General features: G+C 35.2%; 4 protein-coding genes across 5 annotated transcripts; 2 read left to right on the forward strand and 2 right to left on the reverse strand.

The window, feature by feature from the left end:
* The first annotated feature begins 11,840 nt into the window (after nucleotides 1–11,840).
* Nucleotides 11,841–13,230, forward strand: LOC117570278 (acrosin). 2 transcript variants are annotated; one of them, XM_034251796.2, is made up of 5 exons: nucleotides 11,841–12,022; nucleotides 12,082–12,105; nucleotides 12,266–12,352; nucleotides 12,415–12,486; nucleotides 13,002–13,230. In XM_034251796.2, exons 1-5 carry the CDS (start codon nucleotides 11,927–11,929, stop codon nucleotides 13,086–13,088), a joined length of 366 nt encoding a protein of 121 aa, XP_034107687.1. In that variant the 5' UTR covers nucleotides 11,841–11,926; the 3' UTR covers nucleotides 13,089–13,230. The 2 variants fall into 2 exon arrangements, with proteins under 2 accessions (XP_034107687.1, XP_034107688.1); XM_034251797.2 differs by lacking the exon at nucleotides 13,002–13,230 and adding an exon at nucleotides 12,582–12,775.
* A 171-nt stretch (nucleotides 13,231–13,401) lies between these two features.
* LOC117570280 (uncharacterized) lies at nucleotides 13,402–13,774 on the forward strand. Its single transcript, XM_034251800.2, has one exon. It carries the CDS (start codon nucleotides 13,424–13,426, stop codon nucleotides 13,772–13,774), a length of 351 nt encoding a protein of 116 aa, XP_034107691.1. The 5' UTR covers nucleotides 13,402–13,423.
* Nucleotides 13,775–15,169: 1,395 nt separating this feature from the next.
* Nucleotides 15,170–15,716, reverse strand: LOC117570279 (uncharacterized). Its single transcript, XM_034251799.2, has 2 exons — nucleotides 15,635–15,716; nucleotides 15,170–15,574 (listed from the first exon to the last, which is right to left on the reverse strand). Exons 1-2 carry the CDS (start codon nucleotides 15,671–15,673, stop codon nucleotides 15,254–15,256), a joined length of 360 nt encoding a protein of 119 aa, XP_034107690.1. The 5' UTR covers nucleotides 15,674–15,716; the 3' UTR covers nucleotides 15,170–15,253.
* Nucleotides 15,717–17,540: 1,824 nt separating this feature from the next.
* On the reverse strand, nucleotides 17,541–19,222 carry LOC117570277 (bleomycin hydrolase). The gene is made up of 2 exons (XM_034251795.2): nucleotides 18,556–19,222; nucleotides 17,541–18,495 (listed from the first exon to the last, which is right to left on the reverse strand). Exons 1-2 carry the CDS (start codon nucleotides 19,135–19,137, stop codon nucleotides 17,599–17,601), a joined length of 1,479 nt encoding a protein of 492 aa, XP_034107686.1. The 5' UTR covers nucleotides 19,138–19,222; the 3' UTR covers nucleotides 17,541–17,598.
* Nucleotides 19,223–21,023: the final 1,801 nt, after the last annotated feature.

A 21,023-nucleotide genomic window follows, 5' to 3' on the forward strand; every position in this document is an offset into this window, starting at 1 on the left:
TACTAAAACGTCTCTTGAGATACTAGAGGAAAAGGCGTGTAAAGACTGATACCGCAAGATCTGCCTGCTATGTCTGCTTATATCCTAATTTGTCTGTGATGTATGTACATATGTATGAATTATTCTTAATGTTTTGAAATCTAGTTCTGACCTCTCACTATGTTATGTTATTATAGTCAATATGTGAAATTGATAATATATGTATAATTACTTTAAGCTGCCACACCGGTAGCTGTATGCTAATTTAACAACCTGAATAAACTGAAAACAAAAATCATAAAAAATGGATTAAAGCGAACCATAAGATACTGGAAACAAAATATGTATGTAAAATCGTTCGCAATTAGAGGAGAATCATTACCAGAGAAAAGCGTTCAGAGTGAATTTAAAAGTGGAATCGTAAAATCTTATGCCCAAATGTAAATATATCAATCTCAAGTAAGATCAAAGAGGGAAATGTAATACAATATTAAATTAAAATCATTTCCACAATCGTGCCCGATTTGAGATTTTTATACCCGCTACCCATAGGGTAGAAGGGTATTATAACTTTGTGCCGGTAGGAAATGTATGTAACAGGTAGAAGGAGGCATCTCCGACCCTATAAAGTATATATATTCTTGATCAGCGTCAACAGCCGAGACGATCTAGCCATGTCCCTCTGTCCGTCTGTGTGTCTGTCCGTCCGTCCGTATGAACACCTAGATCTCAGAGACTATAAGAGATAAAGCCATACTTTTTTTCGACAGCATTTGTTATGTTTGCACGCAGATCAAGTTTGTTTCAAATTTTTGCCACGCCCACTTCCGCCCCGCAAATCAAAAAAATCGAATAACAAGCGTAATTGTAAAGCTAGAATTGTGGATTTTGGTATATACAATAATCACTATAGTATTTATGATTGGTTGCGATCAGATAAAAATTGTTTAAGTTATTAAAGAATTAGTTTTGTATGGGCAAAAACGCCTACTTACTAGGGGTCTGAGTTGCTTTGGCCGACAATCTGGTACATTGTGCCGTCTATGGTATATTTGGAATGGTGTACTATATCGATATACCAAACATATCATTTGGTATATTTTTAGTATTTTTTGTATTTTCGGTATAATTTGAAAATGATACCGCAATATTTTGCCTTTATTAAAAATGGGTAGCGGGTATCTCACAGTCGAGCACACTCGACTGTAACTTTCTTACTTGTTTAATATGTATTTGGCGTACCAAAACAAGAGTAATTAGAATATTCCAGCCATTTGAGGTATACGGGGATTTTTAATCAGTGAATGGAAAAATTTTAGCTAAGAATATTCACTTTTAACTATTTGTATAACTCATACGCAATGTCGTCCGGTTTTCTATTTAATTTATTTTAATAATTGTGAAAAGAACAATACAGAAGATCTTAGTTGTGGGGTGTTCTTTCTTAACTTTCTATGCAGTAGACCCAGAGGGGTCTTAGTCAACATTTAACTTACATATGTACATATTAGACATCTGCATGAGACCACTCACAACATACGTCTTATTGAATACATTCGAATCGAATAGAATTGAATGAGTGGAATGCAAGAAATGAATCGACATTGTATCAGTATGAGTTCGCGTTTTGCTTCATAGCTTGGGACGTTGAACGAAATGAAAGAGAACGAATGAAGCGAAAAGGGAAATGACAAATTTGGCACTGCGTAGTATATTCGAGTAATTCGAGTTGTTGCGTGCAAATTCGGTCCATTCTTTTTCTGAGGCCTGCAGTTCAAAGACGCATTTATGGACACTTTATTAATACAAGAAGCAAGCGAATCTGTATGTATTTGAAGTCCACTTTTTAGTTTAATGTTGTTGTTTTAATTGATATGTATTTATAACAAGTTGTTTCTTTGTTTTCTTCGTGCTAAGATATTAACAGAAATAACTTCAAGAAAAAACAATGAATTTACATACATATGTATGTATATTTGAATTAGTTTGTAATTGTTAATTTAGAAATTACTTTAAGAGAAAATCCTGAATTTATGTATAAATTAGTTAATAGCCTTGATGTTTTAGAAATAAGTTAAATAAAAAACCATGAATGTAAAAACGCTTTTCAATTAGGTTTCCCTTTATTTACAGTTGCAACTCGAATCATTCGAATTCAGCGTCGCAGTTTTCTGAGTTCTCACTTCATTCAATTCGTTTCTCTTTCTCTATTCTTTGTGCGACTGAGTCGTACGTAAGCGAGTCAACTCATTCACTTCAGTTTGGCTTTGCTTTCAAATTCACTCAACTCATTTTGAGCATTGTGCATTTGAATGTGATTTTTTTGCCACTCATGCAGAAGTCTAGTACATATGTATAGTATTTCTTATCATACTATACATAAAAGTGTTCACGCAATTCATAAACGATTTACAGAGCTACAGCGTGCATAAATTAAGATCTTCAATATTAAATTGTCTTAATCTGACAACTGACCACTCCATATTAAATCCTCTCTAAGAATTATAGACAGAATCGGAAATGCAACAACATCACATAAGCAACAACAAGTGTAATACGCAAGCGAACAAAACGAGACAAGTGAATGCGAAAGTTCACCGCCCCTTAGGAGAGGCTTCAAGCACGATCGAATAGCGGATAGATAGTGACCAGGGTTGCAAATGCAAATTTATACATTTCCCCAAAAATCGGGATAAAATTCCCCAAATTTGGGGACAAAAATCCGCTGATTCCCCACAAATTCCCCACATATGTTTTTTTAAATGAAACAATAAAAAGCTGAGTATAACTCATATTAGTATTCTTAATTAATTAAAATTAAAACTCAAACAGTTAACATTCATATTCTTTTCCATATTTTTGTGGATAGCATTTTATTTGACGGGCTGAACTTGACGCTGCCGCCGAGTTTTTTAATTCCTTCTCTTGCAGCCATAAATGATACAACAGTATCTGTATTCAGTCGATTACGGTTCAGCATCAATGTTTTTTTGAACTTCAAGCCCATGTTGACAAAAATCCAGCATTGCGTGAGCTTGCCATTCATCGTCTAATTTTTGTGCTGTCACAAATTTATAAAGGACAGGAAAATAAAAAATGTAAAAATCCCCGCATTTTCCCCACATAATGCCAATCCCCAATAAATCACCAATCAACTTAAAATTCCCCGCACTTTGGGGAATTTCCCCACAAATTGGCAACGCTGATAGTGACAACAAAAACTAATGCGTACAGCTTCGATTGCGTGTTTTTATACTCGCTACCCGGAGGGTTGAAGGGTTTTATAATTTTGTGCCTCTAGCAAATGTAGGTAAGAAACAGAAGAAGTCATTTCCGACCTTATAAAGTATATATGTATATTCTTGATCAGCGACAACAACCGAGACGATAAAGCCGTGTCCGTATTTGCATCTGTCCCTATGAACAACTAGATCTCAGAGACGAAAGTTACAAAAATAACTTTACAAATTTTTTATTTGCGATTAAACAAATTGAAAGTTTATAAATAAATTTATTGAGCAAAAATTGCCTGCAGTTTCTAGTCTTAAATTGGTTTACTTGAGAACCATACATATGTACTTTGTAATACATACATACTATAAAATTACCGATACTGTCAGATTCGTTTTCAGTTCAACATTACGTCGCGATAAGCCGACCTATTCTCAAATTTGAAGGTTAAACAAGTAAGAAAGCTACAGTCGAGTGTGCTCGACTTTGAGATACCCGCTACCCATTTTGAATAAAAGCAAAATATTCCAAAATATTCCCACAAAGGGTATTATAACTTATAGAAGAAGCCATCTCCGACCCTATAAAGAATAAATATTTTTGATCAGCGACAACATCCGAGACGATGTCAATATTGGTATCTGTTCGTATGAACTCCTACATATGTATATCTCAGAGACGAAAGTTAGAAAAATAACCTTATCATTTTTTTTATTTGTAATTAAAAAAATTAAAAGTTATCCAATAAATAAATTTATATGGCAAAAACTGTCTGAAGTTTCTTGTTTTAAATTTCTTTACTTGAGAACCATATGTTACATATTTTGTAATATGTACAGTAATATTAACGCTACCGCTAGATTTGGTTTTTGTTCAACATTGCGTCGCGATAAGCCGACCTATTTTCAAAATTTGAAGGTCAAAAAATGTTAAGCGTGTGCACTATTAATGATAGTTTCACGATTTTTACATAAATCTAATAAAGTGCGCATATCTTCCGGTATAGATACCGCAGTTGAACGCGTGATCCAAAATCTTGGGTAAACCTATGACTTAGTTTTTATATGTGTGTTATATGTACATATGTTGTATGTACATGCATTATTTTTTTTTTTAATTAAAACTTCTTGGCGATTTGCTTATGAAAATAGTTAAATAAATATGTTAAAAATAAGTTCATATCTCAAAGACGACTTGTCAGCGACCTTGAAAAGTTCAGCACGAAACATCCCTTGAAAAACTGTTGCCGAACATAAAATAAAATTTTTGGAATCAAAAATTTAGAATTGATATCAAGAATTATTATTTCTAATGACTTGTTGTAGTAGTACAACGGCCTTGGTTATCGCCAAGATGATTCAGAATACGTGATGAACTAAAAATCGTCAAAATCAGTGTCAAGTCCAGGTTCTTCAGGAAAATTTGTATTTTATTTGGACGTCATATCAATCCTTCATGGGACTCACATGAGTACATATGTAAGTTATGATTCTTTAATTCGAAGATTGGTTTTTATACTTGTATGCATTTCAAATTAATCTTATTAATATAACGACAAAGTATATATACAAACAAAAAGCATATATTTATTAATGTTTATTTATTTTTATTTTAATAAATAAATTATACGAACAGAAGGCAGGTCATAACTAGTACTAGTACTAACTAGTAAACAGTAAACAGATTTATAGTTATAGAAATAAGCATTCGTGTTTTTTGTTTGTTTTATATTTCTTTTTTATACATAGATAACAAAGCGTTAGAAAACAGTGTTGTTAGATTTTTTGTTGCTTTTCCGTCGACTATAAATAATGTCGGTAACGTCTCAATTTCCGTCAGTTTAACTTGAACAGTTCGTTTAACTTTTTCGCAATGCAGATCGGTTTATTACTATCCCTATTCCTGGCTGTCGTAATTTCTAGTACGAACACGCCCTTAAAAAAGCTATAAAAAATGTAATATATTTCAGCTTTGCATATGTCATGGTAAAGACATAATTAAAGACTGCCAAGAAGAATATGAGGTAACTGAAGCTGAAGTGGACCCCATATCGAAGAAAGCACCCATAGAAAGTTTGTCACTCATAGTTAAGTGTTATGCCAAGTGCACCATAGCTCATCTATTGGGAGATGATGGAAAACTTGCTGTGGAACGTGTTGATAAACAGAAAGGTTTGAAGTGCAGGAAACGTTATGATAACTTAGTTATCACTAATGAGGAGGTGTTTTGCGATTATGGTGCTAAAATTCTGTATTGCTTGAATGAATAACTAGTATTCTATGATTTTTCCAACAATTTAATTGAAATAAAACAACTTCATGTGATTAAATTGTCAAATAGTAATTCTGAGAGCTTTTTTTTTGGGTTATTGTTAAAATAAACCAAAGAAACAACAATACCAAAAATAAAAAAAAACAAAAAAAATTGTAATAAGCAAGAGAACGAAATGAGACAACCGATAACGAAAGTTCACTGGTTCAAGCACGATTGAATACCGAAGAGCTAGCGAGAACAACAAATAATGCTCTCTGCTTTGTTTACATCTTCATTCTTTTCGGATTATTCTACAGCACACAACATATTTCATTTAACACATCTTAGTTCCATTTTAAATCCACAATTTACATTAAAAACGAAAAATAAAAATTATTTTCACATTTTTAAAAAGGAAAACAAATTAAATTTGAAAACAAATTAATTTTGATTTGACGTGAAGAAACTTTCTGAGCCGTTCAAGACCTATTAATAGAGATTTATATTAATTTATTACGATATCATTTGACTTGAAGCTCATTGCAAACGTGTAACTTTTGCATGCACTATATATTATATATGTATGTACTATAAATGCATATACATGTATGTATATTTTATTATTTATAAAGCAGTTCAAATGCTAAGTCAAAGAATGTGAGTAATTTCAAGAACGACGATAACGTGTAAACTACAATGTTAGATTAGACGGCAGCTGCCAGTACTCATGCTTAAGTTAACTTGAACTTATCGTGTATTACCGATATTTGCAAGAATGTCTACATTTTATGTAAACATTTTATCAGCATTTTGTATGCTTTTTGGGGTCTGGATAGAACCACAGTACAGAAATTAACAACTAATTCCTCTGTCAAGACTACAGTCTTTCTAATTTATGAAAATTTGGTTGCTAGTAGTATAAAGTTAAAAAAGTTATTTTAAAAATTATTTTATGTGCACAAACGGCAGTTTCCGTCGATTCTTACTTGCTTTAGTTGATAATCATACCGATATACCAAATGTAGCTTTCGGTATAATTTCGTATGTTTTTCGGTATATTAATTAGGTTTATTTTATGTTAAACAATGTTTTGCTTTTATTCAAAATGTAACAGATTCGAGCTTTATCGACTTATTATTCTTTCTTATTTTTTTAAATACAGAATATAAGTTTACTAATTTAAAACTTTTTTATTTTAAAAAATGTAATCAGTAGAATGTAATGGCATAATTTGGTATGTTTTAGTGAATAAGCACTATTCAGTATGTGTGTCACATAAATGTAAAAATCGTTCGTGAGTATTTCACAGTCAGGGTCACTCAACTGTAGCTTTCTCACGAGTGTTTTAATATTTTTATGAAACTCGAAGTCAATGTCTTAAATCATAATTTTAAAAGCGCTGCGTTTGAAATGAATAAATGCGTTAATACAATTAAGTGCACTGATATTTAAATAAAGAAATTGGTTTAATGAAAATGCATTAATTATACCTTTAGTTCCGAAGCGTGTGATGGATTTAATTATTTTTGATAATAAAATTTGGTATGCATATTTATAGCCTTTTAAACGCTGCAATTAATCATAAGTACAGCATAATGCATTATTGAACCGGAACGGAGTGAAATACGGAATGCTGTTGCATCAATTCGGCCAATATAATTTCCTTTATGGGAGCATTCGGTCATACTATATGTATGGTATGCTGAGTGCTCCGTGTTTGGTGTTCAGTGTTCAATGTTCAGTTCACCAAGCGGCAATCCATCAAACCCACCAAGTGTGCGTCGCACATGCAAGAATAAAGTTGCCAAGGATTCGCAAGGCAAATTGATGAAGTTTTAGTTGCGGCAACTGTACAACGTGACGTGTGCGTTGCTAGACGCAATGGGTCACGCCCAGAGACGTAGCTATGGCCTTCGCCCATGCTCAGTTCTCTTTTATGGTTTTACTTATTTTCCCTATTTGTTGTCTTTTTGTCAGTCTTTGGGCTCTTTGTGCCCGTTCGTTAAGTTTTTTGGTTGTAAGCAACAACAAAGCAAATGCAATTACAACGCAACGTGAACAAATTTTTTGCACTCACTGTGCACATTCGGCAGCGGACCCAAATTGGTCTGGCAAATGTTTTTTGCACGGCTTCCCTAGTCCACAACTTGCAGTACTTTTATAATTTTTATACTTTTGTGCATTGCGTAGTTGCTGCCACCGTTAAACGCTTCATTGCCGCCTGCTTTTTCGTTACGCCAATTGCGAAAAGTGCAACAAATGTTGCCAGCTCAAGAGCAAGTGACTTAGAGATACCCTATGATCAGCTAAAATATTCAAATTTCACATTTTTTGTATAAAAAAAAATGCTAGCTTTAAAATGTTTATTTGTTCTTCGCTTCACGTATTTGAATATTTTGATAATAATATTATTATATATCCTTAGCATTATTGTTACTCTTTTAATTTATAAATTAAAAATTGTCAGACCTCATTTATAAAATCCTACCCACAAACATACTTTAACAATTTGTTGGTAAGGGTATACTTTAAGTTATTTATCTTGCCTTGAATGTGCTATTTATTTTCGCGTAAATAAATGACCCATTGTTAACTTGTGGGCAGATGCAAACGACTTATCAAGGACAAAGGTCCTTGACATTAGTTATCAGGTGTTTGAATTTCGTTGCATATCTTGTAGAAGAACCCTTTGGTAAGGGTATAAAAGCCTGCTACTCACGTTCAGGCGCTTAATGCTTGACACGTTTCGCTTTTGGGGCGTGCCCCGGCAGCTGGTTGCATACATATACACACACATACAGATATACGTACACATATTTTTTGTATACACAGTTTGTTAGGGAGTTGGCAAGTGTCATAAATATTCTTTGGCGCTGCTTTATTTCTTGCCACGACGACGATGGAGACGACGAGCAGTTTATCAATAATGCAAAACATTCGAGCAAGGGGTATTTACACCCGAGTCAGCACAGGGGCCGCCAGTCAAGCGGTATAAGTTGCCTCGGCTTCTGCTCCTTGGGTCACACACTTTACCTCCCCGCGTCGGCACTCCACCACCACTTCGCTATTCCCATTTCCATTCTCATTCCAATTCCCAAAACGACAGCAATAGCATCAGCATCAGCATCAGCATCATCATCAACATCATCATCAGCTTGAGCATCAGCAGCAGTTGCATTTTGTGTGCATGTTTGTCGATTTGACTACGATTGCGGAAACGTATACAGTTCGTTGATCATTATCCGGTTCGTGAGGCTTTCTCAGCAATCCGTTTTGCCAGACACGTGATGTTCTTGGTCCCACCCCATCAAGAGAGGCAAGGAGAAAAGGAGACACAGGGCGAAGCAAAGAGAGGTCTTACTTATTATAGTAAGCACTTCGAGTGGGTATTTAGTAGTGACAACTAAAACACATTTCAATTGCTGGACACCAATAGTATGTATTGAGAGCATTCCCTAGCTTGGTTTATGTTCGATCTGAGCCCAAACTGTTGAACATTTCTCGCCTGGCTGAATGGCAGGCACTTTACCAATTGGCAGCTCGGCCATAATACTTACGGCGCATTAAATGCTGCCCCTTCGTAGGCTGCTAATGGAGCGTGTTGTAATTGCATTTCAATGTGCATTAATAAAGAGAGCATTTCAATTCCAAACAATATTTGCAAAATTGTTGAAAATATATTTTTTAAATTAAGCTATTAAAATTAATTTTTTTTTAAGAATTCTGAGTAACCCTTATTAGATAATCCGAATTGTCTTTGACTAAAATAACATTATTATTATTTATTTTATGTGTATAAGTAATTAAGCTATTGTCACTGTGCTCTACATATAATTTTATAGCTGACAGCTTTTGGTTGATAGCTCGAGTTTCACATCAGTTAAGCCTAAAAGTAGACTATATAAGACATATTAATTTTGAAGTTTTCACTTTGAATGAAAAACTCTAGTGAGTTTGAAGCATTGTTTTAAAGAGCTGTCGCATTGTACGCGATCGAAATCAAATTTCGTGTTATCTGTGCTCACAACTCAAAATGGGTACATTTGATGCGAGTGGCGGATGACAGCCGAGATGAAATCATACATACATTTGTATGTACGTACGTTTGTATGTATCTACTACTCGAAAGAAGCTCAGCGTTCGAAATCAAATTAGAGCAAATGCGAGGCACTTGGAGGAAATGCGCACTGCAAGTCACAGGAAACAGGAAAGCGCGGAGAGGCTGGCGAAATCAAATAACAAAATCTGATTGAATTGAAACTGAGGTAAAGGCAAAGCTAGACGTTGGCGTAGCGCTAAAGGTAAATGGTAAATGGTAAAGGTAAAAAGTTAAGCGCTGATTTATTGATTTTCAAGCAGCATCTTCGACATTTTCCATCTGTTTTTTGCCAAATTAAATAAAGTCATTTTACGGCTCCGACTTTTAGCTGTTGCAAATTGTTGAAATGATGCAACAAACGTCGCATTTTTCTTTTTGTGCCGACATCTGTAATTATGTACGAGTATTCTCTGAAACAATGTCAATTTGGGCACTTAGGCAACCCTAATTTTATTTACAACACATTTACTTTTGTCTGCTCAATGTTCTCTTTCTTTGTATTTTTTTTAATGTTTCATTTTATTTTTATTTTATTTTATTTTATTTTATGGTTTATTTTTTGTCGTTGGCGTTGCTGCTGTTTGTTTGTTGTTTGCGCTTGGCGTTGAGTAGCGGAAATAGTAAAAGTTTTCTAATGAGAAAAGTTTACACACAGAGACAGCAAGGAAGCTCGAAGGAGAAAGAGAGTGCGTAAGAGAGAAAGAGTGCGAGAGAGATAGAGAGAGAAAGAGTATGCATGATAGAGAAAGAGCGGGGGCTTTCAAGACGCAGTCTACAGTACGCAACTCATACAGAGAGTGGAACCGTTGGAGCGATTGGGTAACATCGTTGTTGTCCACGTTGGCGACGAATTTAATCATCTGCCTCTGCAGTTGCCTTTTGTTGTTGCTCTTTGCTGTCGCTTTTCGCTGGAGCTGTGTACGCGAATGTGCACATCAAAAACTAAACACGTCAAAGTAAGCAACGGAAATGAGAAAAAAATGCTCTTATTTATTTTGCACTCTTTTCAACAATTTCGTTGTTGTCGCCTGCACCTCTATTTGACTTCAGTTAGACAGCCAGCCAACCAGAGTGAGAGTGAGAAAGCGACAAAGTTTAGAAGTAACGGAAGCTAGAGAGATTACAACACCCCATTTGCCATTTGCCCTATGTCTTGTGTCTTTTGTCACGCCAACATCAAAGCGTGTAATAATTTCAAAAATTATGCATAATATGGAGGTGGAACATTTCGTGTCGGAAATGATAAAAGATAGCGTGAAATGGGCAATTCTTCTCTGGAATTTGGCGAGTGCCAAAGTTGCACTTCACATTTCTGAACTTGACATCAACAACATCTCTATTAGTTCATCTTTGTTATAGATAATTTGAATTATTTTAAGGACTTCCAAATCTGCAACCATTTTCGATTCTACATTGTTCTAATGTTTTAAGTAATTTCTTTTAGAAATATTCAGCATTAAAAAGATAAAAGAATAACGGCTCCAAATTACTATAGTAATAATTTTAATTAAATAAATTATATCTCTATCTCAAACGAACAGATAGACAGACAGTTGGACATGGCTATAGGTCGGGTGGGACATGCCTCCTTCTGCCTGTTAAATATATTTCCTTGAGGCACATAGTTATAATACCCTTCTACCCTATGGGTAGCGGGTGTAAAAAGTACAATTTTAAAGCAAGATTATTCAGCAACGCTATAATAGCAATAATACATATCAATAATAATTGAAAATTTGATGACGGCTTAAAGCTTTCCTACAGACGCAATGCTCGTATTCGATATTTTCTTTTCACATTAAGATAATAACTCTTAAATATGTTGGAAGGAAGTTAAGTTAAGTACAGTTATGTTTTAGCTAAATTGTATAGAGAAAACAATACAAAAATCGAGATATTCTTTTAACCGGACACTTATTTTGGACATACCAAAGGAAGTTTTCAGAACATTGATAATTACGTAAGGTTATCTAATTTAAGTATAGGCATGAGAAGGTCTGTATATAATCACGCACAGGAAACAAATGCGCATACTCTTTTCAGAGTCCGCCCTTTTCGTGTTAATGTATCTTTAAGATACATCTTGTGTTATGTCATTTGTGGCAGCTGCTAATAACTATGATTTAATGAACAATTGAAATGTTGTCCAATGCCGGATAGCAATCGACAATTATTTGGTAAGCTGACGTTTTACATGATTTCGGATAACACTTAACAAGCCAATTAAAATCACAATTCCCCAATGCAACAAACTATATAAGAAGCTTAGTTTAGCTGCATTTGACACCAGTTAACCCAGAGAACACAGTTTCTCATTCCACAATTTGGACTTTTCTCCTCTGAACGGAACGTGATAGCTAGAAAATGAAGCTATTTTGCGTTGTTTTGGTTATTTACGTGTTGGCGTTAACACTATACGGTGTCGATGGACGTGGCGGTGGAACCAGAAATGGTCTCGAGGTATGTGGGATATGATTGCCAATTTTGCTTGGAAATTTCAACACTTCTTTTGATTGCAGAAATCGATGGGAAATTATTTCAGAGTAAGTTGTTAACTGCAAGTATTAGAAAATTGAATGCAATAGCTATGTTGCCAGAAGTCTCGTCGTGCATTAAACGTAGTAGATGAGACACAGGCAATCCGAGTCGAGCAGGGTTATAGGCTTTTAATGACTGGAATTGTTCACTGCCTACTTATTCTAGGCACGGCGCCATGCAATTGGAGAAACAGCTTTGGAAGGAACACAGTACGGCAACGAGAAACCCCCACCACCGCCACCTCATTTCAGAGTAAGTATCCCGATAGAATCCCGCTTTTGAGTGCCTACAATGGACACTTTTCTCGTCAACAGACGCGTCGTAATGTTGTCAACACAGAGGATCATGGACCGCCCCATGGTGCGAACGATACTCCACACATGAGAGTAAGTATAAATTAATTCATAAGTTTCGATATTAGTTCCTCATTCTCAGCTGCCATTCGTTTAATGCATTGGCAATGACTTTCTCCCATCTACAGAAACGTCGCCAAATCCCCCAAGTACCCATTCCGTCAGATAATATGCCAGTTCCGCCAATATAAAGGGAAACATACGAAAATTGGCTTGAATAGATGTAGTAATGTTGTGCATGTCAGGGGAACCACAAAATAAACAAATTAAGAATCAAATGAACGTGAAAATAAAACTTATATACAGCATTCCAAAAAAGTAATTTCAAAATCTGGTTCACTTATTTCAAGTCCTTGGGACTGTAGGCTCATCTCTTTAAGGCAATGCTTTTTCTTTGAATACATATTCCAAATACTATATGGATTCTTTTTTTAATATTTTACTTTTATTTATTGAATTTTTTCTGTTTAAGATTTCTTAAGCGTCTCACTATTATCGTCTCATTACGAATTCCGTTTAATTTTTGTTCAACTATTTCTCAACTACAGAATCGTCGACAGATGCCCCCAGGACCACCACCACCACCTGAGGGAATGCCTCCACCGCCTGAGGGTATGCCACCACCACCATCTTAAAGAAAACGAACAATATGCAGACATACGAACTTACTTAATATCTCATATACAGACCTAAAGCGCTTGTCTAGGGTAAGGGATTCTCATCCAAAAACGCAGTGATATTACCAACAATAAAACAAATTTAAAGCATTCCAAAAAATATTTGACGAATTTCTTGCGAAGCAATTAACAAATTTTCTACGAATTTTATAATCCACGCTCATCCCTTGCAGCAGGTAGCACTTCTATTAAATCGGATGCGTACCTGTGATCCTGAACGGTCCTGATTTCGAGTATTTAAGGGACTGCGAATATGTTTCATTTATTCAGTTGTTGCTTGATACTCGATCAGGATGAAGTTCATCGCGTTATTCTTGCTGTGCAGCCTGACTGTTGGTCTGGTCTTGGCGTTTCCTGACAATCATATTGCAGTTGCTGATGTGTCAGCTGGTGGCATGCATGTTGATGCAATTTCCGACCGTGGAACAGGAGATGCCGCCTCAGCATCGCAAATTGCTCGGCTACGTCAGTCTCGTCATCTTCTGAAGAAATTGTTCAATCCCGAGCCAGAGGTGATAGTACAACCGATTATCGTGCAACCACAGCAACCACAGCCGTTTTTTCCTGCTTTTAATCCCTATGTTGGTACTGGTCGAGGCTTTGGGTACGGTAGTTTTCCTTATAATCGACCCGTTGGTTATTGATTGAACAAGCTGTAAATAATATGTATTGCAAAGTTTAATAAATAAATTAAAAAAAAAGAAAACGTTGACTTCTTAAAGCGCACAATTTATTCCTTTTTTTTTGCTTTTTGTTTATGCAAAGTCAAATTTCCTAAGCGCAAATCCCTTAAGTCCAAAACAGTCGTCGATGGTTGCGCTCGTCTGCTCCTCGTTTCGTGGCTCTCGTAATGCCTAATTAGGCATGCCGGGCACGTAAGTCTAATTCTCAAAAAACTTAACGAAGGTCGCGCCTCAGCGCTTGCGCCTCAAATTTTAAATCATTTCAATAATGTAACAGAGAGTTCATGAAAATCTTCAATTAAAGTACAGGTTTTGAAATTTATCATGAATTGTTGTACAAGTCAATTAACTCTTTTGATTTTTGTTTTAAAACAATAGCATAAATAATAACAGCTTTCCAGCAACTTTCGCGTTACATTTTTTAGAATTGAAATTATTATTTTGAAATTAATGATGAACTGCATATATATAATACATACATATGTACATATTAATTTCCATTTTCAGCATCGATCAGAATTTTAGGATCGTTTTTTAATGAATCTCTTTTATGAGGATGGTTTGAGATTTATTATGTTCCTCTTAATGCAGCGCGATGTGTAGTTAATTTGCATGCATCGATGGCATTTTTCAGTAAAATTTGATATTTATATCGTGGAATGTATTGTTAAATTGTGGATTGAAAATAGGATAAAGTTAATTGTTAATTGTAAGATGTTGTTTGTCGTACAACAAAAACGAAAACACTAAATGCGTCAACGAAACACAGAACATTAATTGTTCTCGCTGACGCTTCGTTATTCGATCGCTCTTGAACCCGCTTAAGTTTTTCGCTTTGTCTTTCGGTTGTCTCATTTTGTTCTCTTCCAAATTAGATTTTTACACCCGCTACCCAAAGGGTAGAAGGGTATTATAACTTTGTGCCGGCAGGAAATGTATGTAACAGGTAGAAGGAGGCATCTCCGACCCTATAAAGTATATATTCTTGATCAGGGTCAACAGACGAGTCGATCTAGCCATGTCCGTCTGAAACACTGGATCTCAGAGACTATTAGAGATAGAGCTATAATTTTTTTTTCGACAGCATTTGTTAGATTTGCACGCAGATCAAGTTTGTTTCAAAATTTTTCCACGCCCACTATATCGATATACCAAACATACCATTTGGTATTTTTTTAGTATTTTCGGTATATTTTGAAAATAATACCGCAATATTTTGCTTTTATTCAAAATGGATATCTCTCAGTCGAGCACACTCGACTGTAACTTTCTTACTTGTTTGTTTTATTTTTGCTCTTGTTGTTTGTAAGTTTTAATTTAATATAAATTCCAAAAAAAAGTTACAGAATTTCTGGTTGACAATTTAATCACATAAAGCGCTTTATTTCAATTAAATTGCTAGAAAAATTATTGAAAGCAAAAATATGTATAGAGTTTCCACTAATCGATTCTAGTATTTAATTTATGCAAGCACTCCAGAATTTTAATAGCATAATCGCATGACTCCTCCTCATTATTGATAACGTAGTTGTCATAACGTTCCTTGCACTCCAAACCTTTATTCTCTTCATAAACACGTTCCGGGACAAGTTTGCCATCATCTCCTAAGAGATGAGCTATGGTGCACTTGGCATAACACTTAATCTTGAGTGGATAACTTTCGACGGGTGTATCTTTTGGAAAGGAATCCAGTTCAGCATCAGTTACGTTATGTTCTTCTTGACATTTTTCAATTACGTCTTCGCCATGACATATGCAAAGCTGAAATATATTATATATTTAAAACCTTTTCGAACTTTTCGGGCTCGAACTGGAAATTACCACAGCCAGGAATAGGGATAGTAATAAACCGATCTGCATTGCGAAATAGTTAAACAAACTGTTCAAGTTGAACTGATGAAAATTTCAGACGCGACCGACTTTATTTATAGTCGAGGGAACAGCAGCAAAAAACTGATAATTGAAAATGGCAATATAACAATACCTCTATTATGCAACACTGCATTTATCATTTTGCATTTGAAAAAGCAGCAATGAAACCTTCACCTTGAAATCTTTAGTTTGGCAACATTGTTCCGACACGCCAACAAGATAAACGTTATACAGAGGATCACAGGTTTACCAACCAGCGTCATCCGACAACTTTATATCACTATAATAACCAACGTAAATATTATATTTATTTAAACGCAAAATTTTTATTACTGTTGTTAACTTAATTCATTTATTTTTAAACGTTTTGTTTTCTATATAAAATAATTCAAAACAAAAAAGACAAAAACTTATTTCAACTAGCTGGAAATGATTAATTATAAATCCGTTAAGTTTTATATATGCTTTTTTATATCCTTACGTCCGTAGTTTTTATTTATTTATTAAAGTACTACAAAAGTAAAAATTGAAATTAAATAATAAAAATACACGCTTGTTGTTCAAATATAATACCCAATTTCAGAGCTAAAAGAGCGTTTATATATAATTTATATACTGACATTGAAATAGCGCCCAAATAAAATACAAATTTGTCTGAAGGACCTGGACTTGGACTTATGACAGAGATTACTCATACAAAATTGAGTTTCAAAGCCCTTTTATGTTACTATTTTGAAATTGTAATTGAAATAAATATAAAAATATACGTATGCTATATCTTCTTCGTACACTTCTTTGTACACTATAAATATGAAATTTTTTTTTACTATTTTTTGGGCAATTCCTTCAAATAATACCAACACACAATAGTATTACAATTTCAATAGCATTTATACTAAAATGGTTTTGGCAGGAAATTAATTTTTCAAGATACCTTTTCAAAAATTATTGATATTCAGAAAATTGTCGTTTTAATAGAACAAATTGTGTCGATTCACTAAATTACAAATAAAATACATTCAAGCTGGAAGCTGGAAGGAGTGGATATGAAAAAACACACCTCTGCTCAGTAAGATTTTTTTTTCATGATGACTAGCCGCAGGATCGATTGTAATAGGATTTCATGTTCGTCATCAATTTTCAAGGGATGTTCTTATTTTAATTTATTTAATCATTTTCATAAGAAAGTCGCAGAGAAGTGTTTTAATGTAGAAAAATAATGCATGTACATACATATATATGTACATTCATCATAAATATAAAAGCTATGTAATAGGTTTTCCCCTAGATACTGAATTAGTCGTTCAACTGTGGTCTTAATTAGTTTTATGTAAAAACCCCTAAACTATCTTTAATAGCGCACACGCTTAACTTTTTTTGGCCTTCAAGTTTAAAACTAGGCTGTCTTATCTCGACCTAATGGACATCGCCTGTTCAGCTGAAAACAAATCTGACGCCGCCGGTAATATTACCGTACTACAAAGTATGTTAAACTGCAGACAGTTTTTCCACATCAATTTATTTCATGAATAACTTTTAAGTTGCATGATTGCAAATTGAAGAATCGTAAGGACTGTAGGTATTATTGTGTTGTACATTTCAGTTTGTGAGGCCGGAATTGGGAGTGGCACACTTTTAAAACAAACTCTTTATCTTATAGTCGGAGTTCTAGATGCTCATCCAGACAGATGGAGAAACAGACAAAAGTATAGGCGGACATGACTATATCGTCTCGGCTGTTGACTCTGATCAAGAATGTATATATTTCATGAGGTCTAACGGTGCTAAACTGGTATAAGTATAATGACAATTTTCAATAATAGCTGAGTATATAACAACTATAATCAAGTGGTACTAGAATTTGTATATTGTTTGTAGTTTTACTTCAAGAAAATTGGTATTACATACACTCATCAAGACAGAAGCGCGCCCATGGGATCCCAAATGGGCAATTCCACGTACGGTTGCGTTTGTGCCGCATGCAACAAATCAAGGGGCACAAAGAGCGTATCAATAACTATCTCAAAGGCATATTCTCTAAGCCAATCGACGTTAATTACTGTCGCCTTGGCCTTAGACGACTTTCGTTTGGCAGCAGTCTCAATCTCAGTTTCAGTATCATCTTCGTCATCGTCGCCTTGCAAAGTTGTATTAGATTCCGATTTCTTGGTGGCGGTTTCGGCTGCTGTGGTGATTGTCCGAAACTGCAGCGGCTTTTGCATCTCATCTACGATAACTTCTGTTAGCAGCAATACCGTGTTACGACGAGTTTCTTTGTACTCCAGACGCTGGGCTTTATTGAGCTCCGTTCCCACTGACATGCTAAAGACCTGTTCAAAGTTGTGCGTTACCAGGCTAAGCACTTCGGACTTGGTATTGAAGATGGCCTGGAGATCGCAGACGAGCCACACAGCTGAACCTGCTGCCAGAGATGCCACCATAATCTGCAGCAGCTTTTCCACCGGTTGATTGTTGTAGCTTTGCTGCAGTCCATCTACCATATTGCAGGCGTAGGCAATGCGATAGTTCCTTTGATAGCCGGAACTGAGACGCGGATCGTGGCCCAAACAGATTTGAGCATTCAGGGTAAGGAACGGCACCACGAAACTTTGATAAAAGCTCATGGGAGTGTAAGTCTTCCCCTTTTTTTCATTCTTGAAAGTCCAAGAGAATTCTAGGGGCGGCGTACCCAAGCAAATGCTGATTATCTTGTATAGCTCCTCGGCCATTGTCTTGACCATTGAGGGCAAGTTGCTGCCATCTCCATCGAAGGTAAATTGGGCATGCAAACGGCTGCTGAATTCGTGCAACTAGAATACAAAAAGTTTAAATTTGTTAGCATTCAATTGCAGTGGAAATATGAAACTTACTTTACTTCTTAGCATCTTGTTCAGATGCAGCGAGCGAGATGCTGACCAGCTGACGAAATAACACTTATGCGGCATAATGCCATACTTCTGTACCAGATTGACAAACATTTGCCAATTGCCGCCATCGGGCACCAGATGCTTCATCAAATATTGAAAGGTGCGTCCATCCAGCGGTTCACAACGCTCCAACAGCTCTACCACAGAGTTCAGCACATAATTGCAACGCTCCAGCTTGTGCCAGTAGAACAGATATGGAACAGAGAGTTCACAGTCCTTCTTCATGGCCAGGCGCAGCAGATCGAGCCCTGCACATAGCCAATTGGGACCATCCGCAGTGGGTTTGATCACTTTCTCCAGCTTGTGCTGAATTTTGCCCGGCATGGCCAGAGACGTTAGATCCTGACGCAAGCATGCTCGGATGGGATCGCTTGTTGTGCAAATATTCTGAGCCAGACGATTGAGGGGCGTGGCATAGAACTGGGAGCGCCATCTATCCAATTGGACGCGACTGAGTGCAAACTTATGATTATTTTCGGAAATCGGTTCGCATTCGATTTCAGTGTGCAGAGAGAGCTTTGCCATTTCGAACAATTAAAAATAGATTTAGTCGTATCTATCTTGCTTATTATTCTACAAAACAGTGTGACCAACCATTTTCGTAAGACTTGTAAACATTGCAACCAGTGTTGAATACGAATTATGTTAATCGATTTTTCGAAATAATCGATCATTTTAACAACAATCTTTTTACAAGTCAGTGAAATGATTCGGTGCGTTTACTTTCACGTTAGTAATGTTAAACGTATTTATATGAGAAATTCATATCGACTACATTTTAATTAAAAATGAAATCAACTATTGTGCGTTAAGAGTTCCAATTGTATTTCAAACATGCATAGCTCGTATGAAGCGTTACTAAAGCTCGGTTCAAAATATGATAATTTCATTCATGAAAAATATTAACTTTCAAGTAAAGAGTTCACCCTAAGTTTAAGTTCATATTATAATTTTTCGATAATACACACAAAACAGAGGCTTCGACTTTTCTTGCTGATATAAGTCTTATTCAGTGGAGTTTTGAATTTTGTTAAGATGACACCTCTATGGATTCTGATGCTGTTTTTGGCCTCGACTCAGGCGGCAGTCAATAGTGGAGTGGCGAATATATTAAACGAAATTTACGATACATTTAAACAGTATCAAGAAGCGTATGACATCGAGGATTCCGTACAGAATGAATATGTACCTCCCCCACCTCCACCTCCACCACCACATTCATCTCCAATTGGTTATCCTATTTTCGATGACTCAAATGTTCACACCCTTGAGGCAAATTATCGCAATCGACTCCCCCATGGACTCTTCCATCGAGCTCACCATTTACCTATTGGATATTATTAATAGACATGGTTTCGGAACAAGAAGATAAACTTTGGATATTTGATAGCAGTGCCTTCAAATCAATTGGTTTCTGATTTCATATGATGATCAAGATTATTTATTATTTAACTGATGGCAGGGACCCGGTTATACATAAAATAATATTTTTGTATCTTTCAAGAGTAGTGGGTGTCTTTTTTAATGAAAATAAACTATGAATTTTGCACAATAACATGTTTTATTTTATAAATATTAAAAAAAATCTATTTCGTGCAATTACTTTGATAACAAACATACAAAATAACTGACTGTCTTTTATTGTTAGCGTAACAACAAACCAAAAAATTTGTCAATTTGGCGACCCAAATAAAAAGTTAAAATGGTGTGTTAGGTTTGTCCAACTTAAAATATGTTTAACAGTTACACAAGGATATATCTTTGACCACATGTATAACATAAGTATAATACCATATATTTATTCTCAAGCGAATGCTAGTCAAAAACTGTATGCTTTTTCTTTATTCAAAATAAAGCTTTCTTGGATTTTTAAAAGTTAAGCCGTTAAGTTCCCTTTTAAGCTACACAAATCTCGCATTAAAGTTAGTATGGAACGCTTTTCTCTTAGGAACAAAGAGTGCTCTATAAGATATTGTTGAACAAAAACTGTTAAAACTATGTTTTTGGAATAATATCGGATTATAATGTTGTTGATCACTACAGAACTGCATGGTATACTATAATATGTTTAGAATCTCCTGCTGTATGGGTATATAAAATTTTCCTTTTTGTATATTTTAGTATGTTTTAGGTATATTAAGAATGGATTGGGTATTTGAAGGACGATTGATGCTTTCTCATTTGCTTTTGGTAGGGCACTTGATGTGATATACTGTATAGTACATAGTTTGCATAAAGTGTCACTATAGGTCAGTCCAATATGAGTGCGAAGCAAATTCATCCATTAACTAAGATTATCATATAAATAAGAAAACAAGAGTTCAACCCAAGTTCAGCCAAGTCTTAATTATATTTGTTCGTTAATAAAGTCAAAACAAAGTTTATATCTGGATCGACTGATGTAAATACCT

The sequence above is a fragment of the Drosophila albomicans genome, chromosome 3 (assembly GCF_009650485.2).
Source record: "Drosophila albomicans strain 15112-1751.03 chromosome 3, ASM965048v2, whole genome shotgun sequence".
Lineage (NCBI taxonomy): Eukaryota > Metazoa > Arthropoda > Insecta > Diptera > Drosophilidae > Drosophila > Drosophila albomicans.

Excerpts from the sequence above, each read along its gene's own strand:
- LOC117570278 (XM_034251796.2), top strand. The coding sequence starts at position 11,927 with ATGAAGCTATTTTGCGTTGTTTTGGTTATTTACGTGTTGGCGTTAACA. Across the intron at positions 12,106-12,265 it reads CGATGGGAAATTATTTCAGA|GCACGGCGCCATGCAATTGG; the intron begins GTAAGTTGTTAA and ends TACTTATTCTAG. Across the intron at positions 12,487-13,001 it reads ACGATACTCCACACATGAGA|AATCGTCGACAGATGCCCCC; the intron begins GTAAGTATAAAT and ends TCTCAACTACAG.
- LOC117570280 (XM_034251800.2), top strand. The coding sequence starts at position 13,424 with ATGAAGTTCATCGCGTTATTCTTGCTGTGCAGCCTGACTGTTGGTCTG.
- LOC117570279 (XM_034251799.2), bottom strand. The coding sequence starts at position 15,673 with ATGCAGATCGGTTTATTACTATCCCTATTCCTGGCTGTG. Across the intron at positions 15,575-15,634 it reads TATCCCTATTCCTGGCTGTG|CTTTGCATATGTCATGGCGA; the intron begins GTAATTTCCAGT and ends AATATATTTCAG.
- LOC117570277 (XM_034251795.2), bottom strand. The coding sequence starts at position 19,137 with ATGGCAAAGCTCTCTCTGCACACTGAAATCGAATGCGAACCGATTTCC. Across the intron at positions 18,496-18,555 it reads ACAAGATGCTAAGAAGTAAA|TTGCACGAATTCAGCAGCCG; the intron begins GTAAGTTTCATA and ends TTTGTATTCTAG.